We start from the raw sequence: 16,149 nt of genomic DNA, 5'->3' as shown, positions 1-16,149 counted from the left end.
TATATATATATATATGTTTTTGTTTGTTTTGTTTTTGCGGTACGCGGTCCTCTCACTGTTGTGGCCTCTCCCGCTGCGGAGCACAGGCTCCGGACATGCAGCCTCAGCGGCCATGGCTCACGGGCCCAGCCGCTCCGCGGCAGGTGGGATCTTCCCGGACAGGGGCACGAACCTGTGTCCCCTGCATTGGCAGGCGGACTCTCAACCACTGCGCCACCAGGGAAGCCCTGCTTATTTATATTTTTGACCACTGAGGCAAGGTGACCCTCCCAGGGGGTGTGGCACAAAGTGGTGAAGTCAATATAGGGGATTTTACAAAAACAGTAAGAAATCCAGATTTTTATTTTGGATAATATTTTTAAGCTTTAATAAGGTATAAATACATGCAATAAAATGCACATTGTTAAAATTAAAAAATATGTTAAAAAAGAAAAAAAAAAGAAATGTGCTACTTACCTATATATCTTTGCCTGCTGTGGAAAATGAGAATGGTATTTCTTTTCTGAAAGGAAGTCTTTTTTTCCACTGAAAATCTAAATGTAATTTTAGCGCTTTTCAATAGGATCTAAGAAAGGGCTTAGATTTTGAAGTCTCTGTTTATTATAGGGTAACTAGTAAAACTACCCAGTTCTGCCTTTCTTTCTCACAGACTCTTCTGTCTCCAATGATTCTCCTTTCTTCTGTCTCCTTATTAGACACCTTTGATCCTTGACCCCCTCTTACTCTCCACTCTTCCTTTTTTCTCACACTGTCAATCGTTGATTGAAAGCCAATCTCTTTTCTAGAACAGTGGTTCTCAAAGTGCGGTTGGCAGAAACTTGGGAGTCCCCAAGACCCTTTACAGGGAATCCATGTCAAAATTCTTGTAATAATAATAATACAAAGAAGTTACTTGCATTTTTTACTGGGTGACATTTGCAAAAAGCGGTAACTGGTAAAACTGCTGGCATCTTAGCCCGAATAGGGCTGTGGCACCAAACTGTACTACTGGTGGTCATTGGATCCTTCACCACCACGCATTTGCAGTTTAAAAAAAGTCAGTTTCGCCTAAGAATATCCTCAGTGAAGGAGTAAGAGCTACTGAATCCCGATCCTTGGGTATATGACTTTTTAATATTTTGTGATGATATGGAAAGTATGCATAACACACCCTGCCACACACCAGAGTATGAAGGTTGTTTCGCAGAAAGGCACTTGTACAGTTATTTGAGTTGCAAGCTGAACTAGAGCCTTATTTTCACAGAAAATCATTTTCACTTGAAAGAACGATTGACATAAATTACGGTTACCTAGACTTGGGCATTTAGTAGATATTTTCTCAAGAGACAATGAAGCGAGTCACTTCAAGAGACAACTGACAGAATTTTTTTGCCAATGATAAGAATCAAGTTTTCAAACTAAAATTAGTGTTTTGGAAATCCTGCCTCTGCCAAAACAAGATTCAGAAGACTTGTATGAGCTTGACTGCTTCCCAATACGTGAAAGACTTTCTGACGAGATCAGAGGTGATTTGTCTGGCATCATATAATGAAATATATCAGTATTTGGAAGAGCTGCATAATTCAGTGAAATCCTATTTTCCAAATGTCAATGCATAATATTACAAAATCATGCATGGTTATAGATCTCTTTAAACAAGAAGACAGACCATTAGGTTTTAATGTAACAAAGTTTCAGATTCCACATAGCAACTAACTTTTAAGACACTACCAGTTCGAATTTTGGTATAGTATTAAAGAATATCCACAAGTACCTGAAAAGACTAGCATGTTTCCCTTTCCAGCTCCAGATACCTGCAAAGCTTTCCTTCAAACATGTCAAAATAGCGTATCTTTACAGATTGAACACAGGATCTAAGAATCCAGCTGTCTTCTATAAAGCCAGACATTAAAGAGTTTTGCATTCTTTAAACATTTAAAAGAGTCACTCTTCTCACCATCTTTATTTTGGGAAATAGTTATTTTCATAAAGATGTAATTCATGTTAAGATATAATGAAGTTATTTTTAAATGAATAAAGTAGTTTTGTTTTAGTTTCTAATATGATACATATTGATTTTTAAGTGTAAAAGAATTTTGAGATCAAAACCTTTGGGAGTCACTGCCCTAGATCAATCTTTCATCTGGCCTCCAGTCTCTATTACAGTTTCCTTAATAGACACTAACCCATTTATTAGTACACAAGACTAGCTTCGGGAGGATTTGGAGTGGGCAGCACCCTGCCCGGTTTGATTTGAATGGTGCAGGCCATCACTTCCCTTCTCCCCAAATATCTTCTCTGTTGACCCTCCACAGGACTTCAGATTTTCCTCATTGGTATTCTTTTGATATGTCACTTGAACGTCTCTCTTCAAATTTAAATACATGTAAGTGGTAGTCGTTGCTAGTTACCAGTCATTAATGTATTAGAATAATGACCCTTTTTAAAAAAGAAAAATCTTTTGGCTGCACTGCGTGGCATGTGGGATCTTATTCCCCGACCAGGGATCGAAACTGTACCCCCTGCATTGGAAGTGTGGAGTCTTAACCACTAGACTGCCAGGGAGGTCCCAATACCCAACTTTTGAGTGTTGACTATGTCAAGCTTAATTCTAAACACTTTTCATGTATTATCTCACTTAATCTTATGAAGAATGAACATTTATCCTACCCTATTTTCAATGAATAAACTTGTAGATTGATATTATTACATTAATCAGCAAGGCCTTGAGGAACAGTGACACATACTCTAGGACATAAGGTCCCATACAGGCACACGCTACCAGGAGAAAAAGGCAGAGAACAGTCTGGAGCTTAGATGTAGTGTCCATGATGGCTCATGGCGGGCCACCCATCTGGCCAATGAGAGGCAGGCACCAAAGTAAGGGGAAGAGATTGAGCCCTGGCTACTTTGCTGGTTCAGCCCTGAACCTGATCTGGACCCTGACCCTGGTGGGCTTTGTTACCTTGTACAGTTAAGTCCCCTACATACAAACCTTCAAGTTGCGAACTTTCAAAGATGCGAATGTGCATTTGCATGTCCAATCACGTGCTTTTGTGCACCTTACTGTACAGTACTATATAGAGTACAGTAGTATAGCGTATTTACTTCAAGCCTAGGATGTCTGGAAGCAAGCGTGAAAGCAGCAGGGATGTAGCTGGTACTACTGCTAAGAAGCGCCAAGCAATAACAATAGAAACAAAAGTGAAAATAACTTTGTTGGACTTACAAACAAATTGGACTTAGGGATGAGCTCTGGGAAGAGAACTCGTTCATATGTAGGGGACTTACTGTATTCCACAAACCACCTCTCTCCCTTGGCCCATTCTGAAATGTTATAATCCCTTTCCATTCCCCATGTGTACTAAAACATCATAACTTAAAAAGAAAAAAGCCACACAAAATTAGCCTTAAAAAAATAAATTTATCTCAAGTCTGAAATAACTGAAGAACAAGAATACAGCTAAATAGTACAAAAAGCAAAAATCAGAACATGAAAAATGACTTAAGACTGACAGGCATTCTTCTGGCAATACTCTATGTTTACACATATTTTTAAAACACATTTTTAAAGACATTTCTCCAACATTCACAAAAGGCAAAAGCTATATTTGCAACATTTATAAATACAAGAGCTTTTGAAAGCATCCAGTTTCTTTCTAAAATCACTTGATTAAAATTTACACAAGTGATAGTTACCAACTCCATATTCCAAAGATACGACATAGAATTACATGACATTCTTGTTTGATGTATTACAGACAAATTTAATTCAAAATACAGAAAAATTATCAATTCATTTTGTGTTTTGTCACATCATATTTCATTCTTTTTCTAATCAACAAGGAAAAATACATATGACATATATGTATATATGCTTTTTAGAAATAAAATATTCCAACTTTTATCTGTAATTTGTTCAAACCTCAGGAACTTGACAAGTATATGATTATTTGAAATAACACTGACTGTTTAAAAGTAAAAACAATTATTTAGAGGAGGTACCTTAAAATATATTTTTGGCCATAAAATCTGTGACGTAAATATCTAAGGAAGTTAATGATTCAGCATATTGTGCCTGAGCTATCACCAACTGAACAAAAAGGCTAAAAACAGATTTGATTTTATTTTTTAAAAATTTTGTCATGCATATTTTTTAAATTAATTTATTTTTGGCTGTGTTAGGTCTCGTTGCTGCGTGAGGGCTTTCTCTAGTTGTGGTGAGCAGGGGCTACTGTTCGTTGTGGTGCACAGGCTTCTCATTGTGGTGGCTTCTCTTGTTGCAGACACAGGCTCTAGGTGCATGGGTTTCAGTAGTTGTGGCTCGCGGGCTCAGTAGTTGCAGCTCGCGGGCTCTAGAGCACAGGCTCAGTATTTGTGGTGCACGGGCTTAGACGCTCCACAGGATGTGGGATCTTCCCGGACCAGGGCTTGAACCCATGTCCCCTGCCTTGGCAGGCGGATTCTTAAACACTGTGCCACCAGGGGAGTTCTAAAAACAGATTTTAAGTTCCCTATATCTACAAGGTAACAATCATAGTTGTTTATTCAACTGTCCAGGGAATTTTTCTACAGCTAGATTTAAGTTCCTGTGGTACAATGATTTGGTCTATCCCCCGATGAGTGCATTTAAAATTCAAAAAAGATCTCTGAGATCAAATTTTACACATTCATTATACGGATGAGGAAAGTGCTGCCTGATTTACAGGGAAACTAGAAACAGATCCAGGACATAGACCTGAAGTTCCTGATTCCCAGCTAAGTTCTTCTGGTAACACGTTCTCCAGAGTAAGATTCCACATAATTTACTGTCGTTTGGTTACAGAGAATGTTATAATTTCAGTATAAAGCGATGCATATAGTACACCCAAATCAGAATTGCTAATTCACTTCAAGGATATTCAAGGGAATACCTGATTGGCTTTTTGTGTTTCTGTGGACATAATATAAATATTATGGCTGTTTAAATGCCATTACTCTAAAGATATTCCCTATCAGCTTAGAGAGCCAGGACATGAACAACATTGAGATTCTCACTGTAAACAAAACGCAGTGGTAGGCACTGTGGAAATGCATTTGGTCCTATTCTCCTTACCCTGAGCATGTAAAAGAGCAGATGTTCCAACAGTTTGGAGCCTATGCACATTCTGTGGTGAAGAAAAGAATCCACTCCCCCAACACACTGAGGGAGCACACACCTGGGCACAGGATTCCACAAAGAATGATAAAGATTCCATAAAGAATGATTTTCTGAATTAGAACAGACAGCATTTCAAGAGGTCTCCACTAAATGGGAATACCTAGGCTACCTGAAGTTATTACAGATTTCCTTATCTCAGGAATCTTCAAGGCAAAAGGATAAGGTGTGATACAAAAAATCATGAAAAAGCCAGTAACACATAGGATGAAATTTTCTTACTAGAAAGTTATATATTGAAGAAAAAAAGAGTAAAAAAAGGTAGTGGATACAAAACTACTCTATATCAAGTTGGAGTGGAAAAATATAGTGTTAGCATTCTTATGATGAATGGGAAGGCAGCACAGAGAAGAACTCAAGGTAATGAGTCTGTGTCTGAGCTACTTCGCTTAATGAGAACATATGCCTAAGACCAAAGTTATGGGTTCCGTCTGCACACAGAAAAGTTTTTATGGTCACTGACAGTACCTGTTACAAAGTATTTTCTAACAAGAATGTAAGAAATGGGAAAAATCTTAAGAGGTCATCTGGAAGTCTCATCCCAATAGTGTCATTTGGTGGGTTAGAAGTGTCATAGTTGTAGACTGTATTCACACTGAGGGGGCTTGGACAGCTGGTCTGAACAATGGAAAGGGAGATAATTAGGAATACATTGTACACTTGGTTCCACTGGATAGTTTTATATAAACAAATTGCATGTACTCCTATGTGACTTGAAGGGATTGGACCTCCATATGATCATTTTAGAAAGCCTTCTAAGCTTCAATTTTCTACAAAAAGAACATTCACTTTTAAAAACCAAATGTCAAGAAGCTTACTTTTAGGTCAATAATATAAGATGGGACACTCATTAGATAAATGGTAGTGTTAAAATGAGGTAAACAAAAGTATTTTAAGCAAAATATTGCTTAAATTAACAAATAAGAACAGTAACTGCATACAGGAGTCATACAATAATTTTCAAGTAAGTGTCCATTCCCCACAACCTATAAACTAAGCTTTATTACTCAATTATCACATGATATTAACTTTTCCTTTCACCTCAAATTGCTGATTCTGATTGCTTGGACATCAGAATAGTTTTTGATTCTTCATCTGTGGGGCTATCAACTGGTACCTGTAGAAAGAATAAGAGGATAAAAAATTTACAGTACGTATCTGGCATATGCCATTATGACAGATCCACAGGAATAAAACAACAGCTGATGGGGCAGACGGGTTTATACTCACTCTAGGCACACATTTCTCAATAGTATAATCATAAAAATATTCACTACTTACAGCTTTAATATCGCCATTTGTAATTCCTGTATTTATATTGTGTCTTTTCAGATCGGACTTGATTAATGCTGCAAACAGAGAAGCATCAATGGAGTTACCGTAGAGTATGTATAAATATACTTTTTTCTAAGCAGTACAAAATCTTTTTTGATACTGTCAAATTTAGCACTCTACAGTACCATAATATTCCATAACATTCTTGTAGCCTGAAAAAATAACAGTATCTAAGCCATTAACTTAATTAGCAAGTCATTCATTAGTGAACAAATACAGGATGCTAAGAACCAAGACACAAAGATGAAAAGCACCATTCTTTCCCTAAAGGACACTCCAGGCTAGGGAAACACTGACATGCAAACAATTATAACACTGTATAACAACTCCAATAATGCAGGCATGCACAGTGTAGCGGAAGTGTGGGGAAAAAAATGCCTATGTCAGAAGGAAATCAGGAAAGGCTTACCAGAGGAGATATGTTTGAACTGAAACTTGAAAAATGAGTTGGAACTTGTCAAGCAGATAAGAGGAAAGGGGAAGGTATTCTAGGCAGGCGGAAACCAGTACATGCCAAGAGACCAGGACAGGAAGAGTACAGCCTATTCTTGGCACTAGAGGTAGTTTGGGATCATTGGAACATCAAGTACAAGAGGCAGGTGGCAAGATGGGAGGCTGGGTTGGCAGGATGACATTGCGTCTGAGTAGGGGAGGACATGATCAGGTCTGTGCGTTAGGGAACTCAGTCTGGCAGCTGTGCGGGGGATGTCATCAGCAACAAGGCTAGAGGCAGGAAGGCAAGTCAAGAGGCTTTCATCCTGCCGAGAGGTGGGAAAGCCTGCATGTGTGAGAAATGGTGATATAGGGACAGGTTTCAGAGATATTTTAGAATCGAACCAGTAAGACTCAGTGGTTTGAGGGACTTCCCTGGTGGTCCAGTGGTAAAGAATCCGCCTTCCAATGCAGGGGACGCTGGTTCGATCCCTGGTCGGGGAACTAAGATCCCACATGCCGCGGGGCAACTAAGCCCGCATGCCAGAACTACTAAGCTTGTGCGCCTCAATGAGAGAGCCCGCGTGCTGCAAACTACAGAACCCACATGCTCTGGAGCCTGTGCGCCACAACTAGAGAAGAGAAAACCCGCACGCCACAATTAGAGAGAAGCCCAGCACCGCAACGAAGAGCCCGCACGCCTCAGCAAAAGCCCCGTGTGCCTCAAATAAGACCCAATGCAGCCAAAAAATAAATAAGTAAATAATATTTTTTAAAAAAGACTCAGTGGTTTGATAGGATATGAAAAACGGGGATTAGGGAGGGGGAAGTGGGTGACTTGCTTGGGCAATTGAATGGATGGAGGTCCTAGTTATTGAAACTGAAAATACAAGATGAACTGGTGTGCTTGGGAAGGTGGTGAGTTCAGTTTTGCACAGGTTGAGTATAAAATCCCATGGGACATCCAGGTCCAGAGATAAATAGATGATTAGACATATTGGTCTGAAGTGTAAAAGCGATCAGGGTCTGGAGGTACAGATTAATGTGGTAGTTAAGGCCACAGACTGCACAAAGAGAGTGTAAAACAAGAAAAGATAAAAGTTTGTGGGTACTTAACTAATCTAATCAGTCATAAAGCAAAGTCTGAAAGGTGAAAGTAAAACCAGTCTTAAAAATTAGACTAATGCTTCTTTAGAAATCCACACTGCCCCTTAGAATTCTGTTCCATTACTGATACCAATATTTTAGAAATTCAGATATTTACGCTGAACTAATTGGATATATGTAAAATGGCCTTTCTGAATGCATTTAAATGATTTTAAAGTGATGTTGTATAACAAGCTCATATTTACAAGCAGCTTGATATTAAAACGTCATGCTTTAAATTGCAGCAATGATTGATATCGCCTGATCCGCTCGACACTGTTGTACAATCCACCAAATCAAAGAGGCTACTTAGGGGGAAACTGTGGATTTCTTTACCATTAATATTAATCATAGAATTTAGAAACACTGTGAAGTGTTTAGAAACACTTTTTTCAATGGACATAAATGGGCTAAGGAGCCTATATAATAGACTTTACAGAGAGCTGTCAATACTGGAAAAGCAGAATGCACTGCATTTAAATGGTAATTCCCCTGTCAAAACAAGACCTGCCAACAATTCTCAAAAAAATGTAAAAAGAAAAGGTACCACCTTCACCACACCTCAGGAATTTCCCAGCCTTCTTTCCTCTGTCTAAACAAATAACTACTGGATATAAATCCATCATCTCTCTCCAGTAAAACATTCAACATATGAGAGACATTAATTAGCATTTTTAGGTGGCAAAAGTATCAATGTAAAACTAATTTTAAAGATCTTTTTTTCACTTCTTAATTAATTTTCTGTACTTCACCTGTTTGAATGAACATTTATGAATCTTACTATAAGATAATGTGAAAAGAGAACACAAAACTGTTCCCTTTTTTGGTGCAACAGAAACGCTCTATTTGATAGCTAGGTGTTACTTCCCTGGAAATTAAGAACAAATATGGAATTATTTATGACAGATCAGTAGTTAAGACAGTTAATGTATTAAATTACATACATTCAGCTACAGAACATTCAGTTTTGTACGCTTTGTTTTACTAACTGAAGAGAATAAGAAGAAAACACTTCCGTGGTAGGATGTTTTTCTTTGAGGAAATGGTACATTTAGTTCCTTTGAGTGTAATGAATGAATGATAGTGACCTTAGGTGGTTGTGTATTTCCAAAATAAGTGCTTATCACTGGTAAGCACTTATCATATTGGGGGTTTCAAAAAGAATGATCAGGTATTCAACGAATATAAAAAGAAGCCTTGATTCATATCTTTCTGCTAGATTCTATCCTTGAATCAAGTTATATAAGATCAAAAAAATAATCCCTTTTCAAGTCTCCATGGCTTCTGTCTCTCATGTTGACAAGGGGACTCTGAAAGAAATTAACAAAGTGAAATAACAATTGAGGCCAACATGGGCCTGGAAGCACTACTGGATATAAATCTTGCTTTTTTTTTTTTTGGCCACGCCCCACAGCTTGTGGGATCTGTGCTCCCTAACCAGAGATTGAACCCGGGCCCCGGCAGTGAAAGCTCAGAGTCCTAACCACTGGACTGCCAGGGAATTCCCTATAAATCTCACTTCGAAATTCATCCTTACACCCGTGTGCCTGGACAAACTATGGATAAAAGTTCTTTTACATGCTCTTTTTCTGGAGATCGGGCGCTATTCTCTTTCCCGCCCATGTCTATTCTGACTAAACCTAAGAAGAACTGGCAGATAATTCCACACGCTATTTCCACCACCACCATTTGATTTCGTCCCATGGTTACCACATTATAATAACAGCCTGGGACTTCCCTGGCGGTCCAGTGGTTAAGACTTCACCTTCCAATGCAAGGGGTGTGGGTTCGATCCCTGGTTGGGGAGCTAAGATCCCACATGCCTCGCAGCCAAAAAAACAAAACATAAAACAGAAGCAAAAATTCAATAAAGACTTTAAAAATGCTCCACATCAAAAAAATCTTAAGGGGACTTCCCTGGAAGTCCAGTGGTTGAGAATCTGCCTTCCAATGCAGGGGACATGAGTTTGATACCTGGTCAGGGAACTAAGATCCCACATGCCACAGGGCAACTAGGTCCATGTGCCGCAACTACTGAGCACACAAGCCACGGGCCACAACTAGAGAGAAGCCAGTGTGCTGCAACAAAGAGCCTGCATGCCACAGCGGAGGATCCCACATGCCGCACAACTAAGACCCGACGCAGCCAAAAAAAAAAAAAATCTTAAGAAAAAAAAAAGCAGGGCTTCCCTGGTGGCGCTGTGGTTGAGAGTCCGCCTGCCGACGCAGGGGACACGGGTTCGTGCCCCCGTCTGGGAGGATCCCACATGCCGCGGAGCGGCTATGCCCGTGAGGCGTGGCCGCTGAGCCTGCGCGGAGCCTGTACTCCGCAATGGGAGAGGCCACAGCAGTGAGAGGCCCTCGTACAGCAAAAAAAAAAAAAAAAAAAAAAGGCAGCCTATGTGATACATGATCAGGCATGTCCTAGGTGCCAAACACTATACTAGGAGCTTTTCATCAACCATCTCAGTTAATCCTCACAGCAACCCCCTAAGGCAGCCTTTTTTAGTTATTGTTTATTTTTTATTCGTTGCTCTACGGAGTACACTGTGCATCTTTAATTTATCACAATCTTCTTAGACTTTATATAGAATTACTTCAAGAAAGACGTAGAAATCTTGCAATAGTATAGTTGCATTTCCCCCTTTCTTTTTGCTATTTTTACCATATTTATATTACATCTATATACATTTTTTTGAGATACAATTCACATATCATAACATTTACCCCTTTAATGTATACAATTCAGTGTTTTTAAAATTATATTCAAAAAATTGTATAACCATCATAAAGCAGGCTTTTAATACCCTATTATATAAATGAGAAAGGGAGGATGTGAGAGGTTGAGTAACTTTTCAAAGTCACACAGCTAGTGAGCAGCAGAATCACAACTTGAGGCCAGGTCTGTCCATTCCAGGCCTTTACTGACACTTGTTACAATGGTTTTGTTTTCTATGCATAGTAATTGCATTGAATTTGAAACCCAAAAAATGAATTCATAGATTCATATCCTTGAAGGGAAACAATAATATCCTGCTTTTTATCTCATTTTTTTCTTGAGTTCTGTCAAGCCTTGAGAAGCAATATAAATGAAAATTAAATATAAAGACAACATGACACGAGTACTTAGGCAAATTCCCTAATTTACCTGTTAAAATGATGCCTACAAACATCCAAACACAGAGGAAGATGTTCCCTCCCGTAGGACTATAGTCTGATGTGAGCTTTCCTTGCGCCAATGTGAATAAAATTCCAAATATCTAAAGTAAAGTAAGAGAAATATTTTTATTGTTTGCTTCTTTAAAACAAATATAATGATTTCCCCAGAACTTTTCTTAACTATTTTATTCATATGATTTGGCTTCTAGAAACATGCACTGAAAGGTGGAATTTTTAAAACAAAAACTATGGTCAAACTCATTATCCACTAGACTATTTGGTAAACTAATGGTCTCAGATTTAAGAGAAATCAGAGGTTTACCTGTGCAGCAGCATTAAGAAGACCAGATGAAGTACCTTCAGACTCAGGGTAAGTGATTTCAACAGCAAATTCAAAACCCAAGGGGAGGTAACCAGTCATGAAGAAACTAAGAAAATAAATCCAAAATCACAGAAAGAATCATTAAAAGGACAATATCACATATTGATGCAATTGCTTAACTTCTCAGACCTATTCTAATTATCAAGTAAGTGAATGTTTTGAGGTTGGTATGTGAAAGGAAGGCACTATTATGATTCACCAATTAACCCAAGGACATGAGAACTGAGAAGCAAAACCATGAACTAGGAAGCAAAACAGTTTCTCATTTTTTTTCCTGAGAAAAATTTACTCCTAGTTTTCTAAGTCAGTTGTCTTCTAGCCAAGTAAAGTTACTTGGATTAAGTAAGGCTTATCCATTTTTCACCTACAGTATAGCAAAAAAAAAATTTTAAGCTAATTTTTTATAGTTGTAAAGAACTACACATTGACGTGCACAAGACAGATTTTTAAAGTTTAAAATATTAAAGAACTTTTGAGCAATTATACTCCAATAAAGACGTTAAACAAATAAAAATTAAAAAAAATAAAATAAAATATTAAAGAACTTTTGGATGAACTTAAAAAAGTTAAAAACCACCGTAGTGGTACTTCAGAATTATAACAGCATGCTATCATTCCTCCTAAATACATGTGATGCTTACCCAAGCAACCCTCCAGTGACAAACACGATGATAATGTGTCCAAGGTTTAGTGTGAAAGTAAATATAACCATTCCAACAAAAGACAAAATGTAAACTGTCAAAGTAGTATGTCTAAAACAAAAACAACAAAATTGTTAGTATTTTGTCCGATTTTCTTAGGCATATAAAAATCATGTCTAGCTATGCTCTGTCCATACAGTAATAAATTCTTCAGATTTCAAGATTAACCCCTTCTTATCTATGGAAAATGTTTCCACCAAGGCATGGACTTGAAAGATTAAATTTAAGTTTCAACAGCAACAGACAACAAAACTCACATCATATCCAATGCTCAGACAAGAAGGAAAACTCATAAGGATAAAATCATTTTTGTGCCACCAAATGGGATAGTTCCCTATCCGTATTTCAAGATACAGATCAAATTCCGCCTCTTCCAAAATGCTTTTCCTAACCACTGCAGCTTACAAGATTCTCCTTTCTTCCAAACTCCCTAATCATTTTCTATCTACATAATTGGCACTTGACATCTATTTTAGTCTGTTATATTATTATTTAACTTTACATATGTGAACACCTTATCAGGAACACCTGATCCTAAGGACAGGGATCAAATATTACTTCCCATTGGGCTTCCCTGGTGGCGCAGTGGTTGAGAGTCCGCCTGCCGATGCAGGGGACGCGGGTTTGTGCCCCGGTCCGGGAGGATCCCGCGTGCTGCGGAGCGGCTGGGCCCGTGGGCCGTGGCCGCTGGGTCTGCACGTCCGGGGCCTGTGCTCCGCAGCGGGAGAGGCCACAACAGTGAGGGGCCCGCGTACCGCAAAAATAACCAAACCAAAACAAAAAAAAACCAGGAACTTGGTGAATGAATGGCAGTTATCCTGAGAAGAAAGCCAGGGCAACAAAGAACATTTCTATGCCAATCCAGTTTCCTAATTATAAAATGGACCAAAGACTATTAATAAATATAAATCCTTTACATATGCTCCCTTCATCTACAAATTTAATGGGTTTTACTCTAAGCTACCATTACGTAATAATGAAGCCACAGTAAGTGCTGTCTTAAATTACAGGAGAACTATCTTGGAGAATTTCAAGATCAGCAGTACGTTGAAAGGGTTTAGATAATGGTATCAAATATATCTTAGGCCTTGAAAGGCGCAGAGGACATAGTTCCATTACTTCATTCATTCATAGTTCCATTCATTCATTTCTCCCAAACAGATGGGAAGTTTCTGTCTGTTAAGAAATGTAGCTATTCTTCTTCTTCTTTTTTTTGAAATATAGCTATTCTTTTAAGGCCCAGTGCAAAAGATGCTGCCTCTGAAACCCCTTTCTCAGTCTCCTAGTTGATATTACTCACTTTTTCTTTTGTATTAGCATTTTTCTGGTTCCATATAGATGTACAATTAATATAGCATCTTCATATTATGTATTACAGTATAATAGTTAAGTGGAACTACAGTTTGGGGGCATTTTAGCCAAACAATTTTTACCAAAAAGCCTTTTGATAGGAAAGAACAACTTTTTATTTGTTTGTTTTTAAGTTCATAACATGAGAAAAGAGCAACATAAAGTCTCTGTCAGAAGTCAAATGTTTCTCAGAAAGGGCCCTTTTTAGAATAGAAATGATCCATTCTGAAGAGGTATATGTGAGTATTATTAGAGGGGAGGAGAGTTCATAAGGTATCCAAGTTCTCAAAGTTGAAATAAACAAGACCGATAAGATAATACAGAGACTACTGTATTCAGAAGTTAAGGGAACCTAAGAGTGTCTAGAATCCAAGTCTTTTAGTAATAATAACAGTTTGTAAATTTCTTAAAATAAAAAGTAAAGGTTCCTTCAAAACCAAAATACCTTAGGTTGTACACCATACATTTGCCTACTTTCACTTACTTGTATGTTTTGGTATAATCCAGCCATAAACCACAAAGAATAGAGCCCACCATTCCAGCTAACACTAGCGTTAGCCCAATCCTTCCAGCATTCACTTCTTCTCCCTTAAAATGTTTTTCAAAAGAAGTTGATCAGATACTTCTAATTCAAACAGATCCTTCACACTCCAATACCTTCTAAAGTCAATGGAAATAGCAGATAAAATTAAGCTTACAATATAACATGAAGAATTCAGTACATGTGTTAAGGTGAATGGGGTAGAGGAAGATAAAGCACATGTTAAAGGACATTCTACATTAAAACAGAAAAAAAAACCCTGATATATGGGAGAAATCAAAAAGGGAATTTTTCTTGATCTTCCGTGGTTAGAAAGTACAGTAATTTTTGTTAGAATTCTTAAGTAATTCACAGATGTCTGAAAAGGAAGTTAAGCTGATAGCTTTTACATACTACAACTGCATTCTCCTTTCAAAAGCAAAGAGAGATCAGAGCTTGATATTTACATCTTTATATTTGTGTTGGTTTCTTTTAAAGTTTGTTGTCTTTTTTCATATAACCAGTCACACTATCTCTTTAAAAAAAATGTTTAAAAAGACTGAGGTATTGTCAAAGCAATAATGACTTCTGCTTTCCATGTTGTTTTATAAAGTGGATTAAATGTATTCTCAGTGAAAACAAATATAAATCTTTTACAGCAACAAGGTCATAAATCTTTAGCCTTATGATCATGCTAACAGGAATTATATTGCTAAAGAAAAATTCTTGGCCAGGCATGGAACACAATATAGGCAGAAGCTTACCTTATAGTATGTCAGTATAATTTGATTTAATAATGTTGAGACTGAATAAAATGCTCCAGTCATGATACCTACAATAAATAAAGAGAAAACTATCAATGTACCATGTACTAGTTCATAAAGTAATATGGAACACTCTGTGACAGCTGTGAAAATATAATGTCTTCTTAGACAGTTGACAGAAAAAATTAAGACCTCTTGCTATTCCCTTTCAGGATGTGGACTGATCAATGTAACACCTAAACTTACTAGAGATTGTGATTGTAAAATTCTGTCATTACATCATTTACTATTATTTAGATTCAGACAATATGGACCAGAAATCACAGTCCCATGCATAACATTGTATACAGCAATCTAGCAACGGATTGCTTCCTGAGCGCCTACACAAGCTAATGAATGTTAAAGCATTAAGACAGAATCCCTCTTTCAGAGATCTCACCCCTGCATCGAAGACTTATAAGGCAATTAGTAAGACAATGTTAATTAAAGAATACTTAAAAAGGAAAAATAAAAACAGCTGGTTATCAGGAATCATATGACTAGGTTTGAATCATGGAGTTTCTTCACATATGTTGTATAACTTTAGGTCTAAGTCTTTTAACCTAGCTGAAATTTAAGTTTATTGTTTTTCTATTATTAAATATTTCAAGCATACAAAATAGTACACAGACTAATTTAACAAATAGCCTTACTCATCACCCTCTTGCTAAACATTAACATTTTGCCATCTTTGCTGTAGATTCATTTTTTTAGACCTTCCTTAATCCTATTCTTCCTCAGAGGTAATCCCCATCCTGATCTTGGTGTTTATCATCGTAGATATTATAACATATGTGTATCAATACACAACAGTTAGAATTATTCTGCATGTATTTAAATTTTATATAAATAATACGGTATTAGTACCCATCTGCAATTTGCTCATATCACTCAATATCATGGTTTTGAGATTTAACCATGTTGATACTTTTAGTTCTAGCTCATCAGTTTTCTCTGGTGTATAATAGTACATTGTGTGAATATACTTCCATTTAATTATCTCTTGTCCTAAGTCAATAGACATGTTAAGGCTTTTTCCAGTTTTTTGCTATTTAAAACAACGTTGCAATAAATACTATGTTTTTGTTCTTATGTATAAGGGTTTCTCTAAGTATGTACCTAGGAGTAAAACTTCTACTTTCTAG

At 37.4% G+C, this 16,149-nt stretch overlaps 1 protein-coding gene across 5 annotated transcripts in view; it reads right to left on the bottom strand.

Annotated features, from left to right (window-relative positions):
• Nucleotides 1-3,383: 3,383 nt before the first annotated feature.
• Nucleotides 3,384-16,149, bottom strand: part of FLVCR1 (FLVCR heme transporter 1) — a 37,470-nt gene continuing 24,704 nt past the window's right edge. Inside the window, exons 4-11 of one of the 5 annotated variants that reach the window (XM_004275259.4) lie at nt 14,966-15,033; nt 14,166-14,269; nt 12,272-12,382; nt 11,571-11,676; nt 11,238-11,349; nt 6,458-6,525; nt 6,218-6,293; nt 3,384-5,794 (exon numbers count right to left, since the gene is read on the bottom strand). In XM_004275259.4, coding sequence (XP_004275307.1) covers nt 6,219-6,293; nt 6,458-6,525; nt 11,238-11,349; nt 11,571-11,676; nt 12,272-12,382; nt 14,166-14,269; nt 14,966-15,033 — 644 coding nt within the window. In that variant the 3' untranslated portion in view covers nt 3,384-5,794; nt 6,218. Of the gene's footprint in view, nt 9,400-11,237; nt 11,350-11,570; nt 11,677-12,271; nt 12,383-14,165; nt 14,270-14,965; nt 15,034-16,149 lie in introns of all 5 variants that reach the window. The other 4 variants (XM_033438052.2, XR_007478337.1, XM_033438051.2 and 1 more) reach the window with 4 other exon arrangements.

The sequence above is a fragment of the Orcinus orca genome, chromosome 1 (genome assembly GCF_937001465.1).
Source record: "Orcinus orca chromosome 1, mOrcOrc1.1, whole genome shotgun sequence".
Taxonomy (NCBI): Eukaryota; Metazoa; Chordata; class Mammalia; order Artiodactyla; family Delphinidae; genus Orcinus; species Orcinus orca.
The sequence above is the reverse complement of the archived record's forward strand: the minus strand, read 5'-3'. Positions and strand labels throughout refer to the sequence as shown.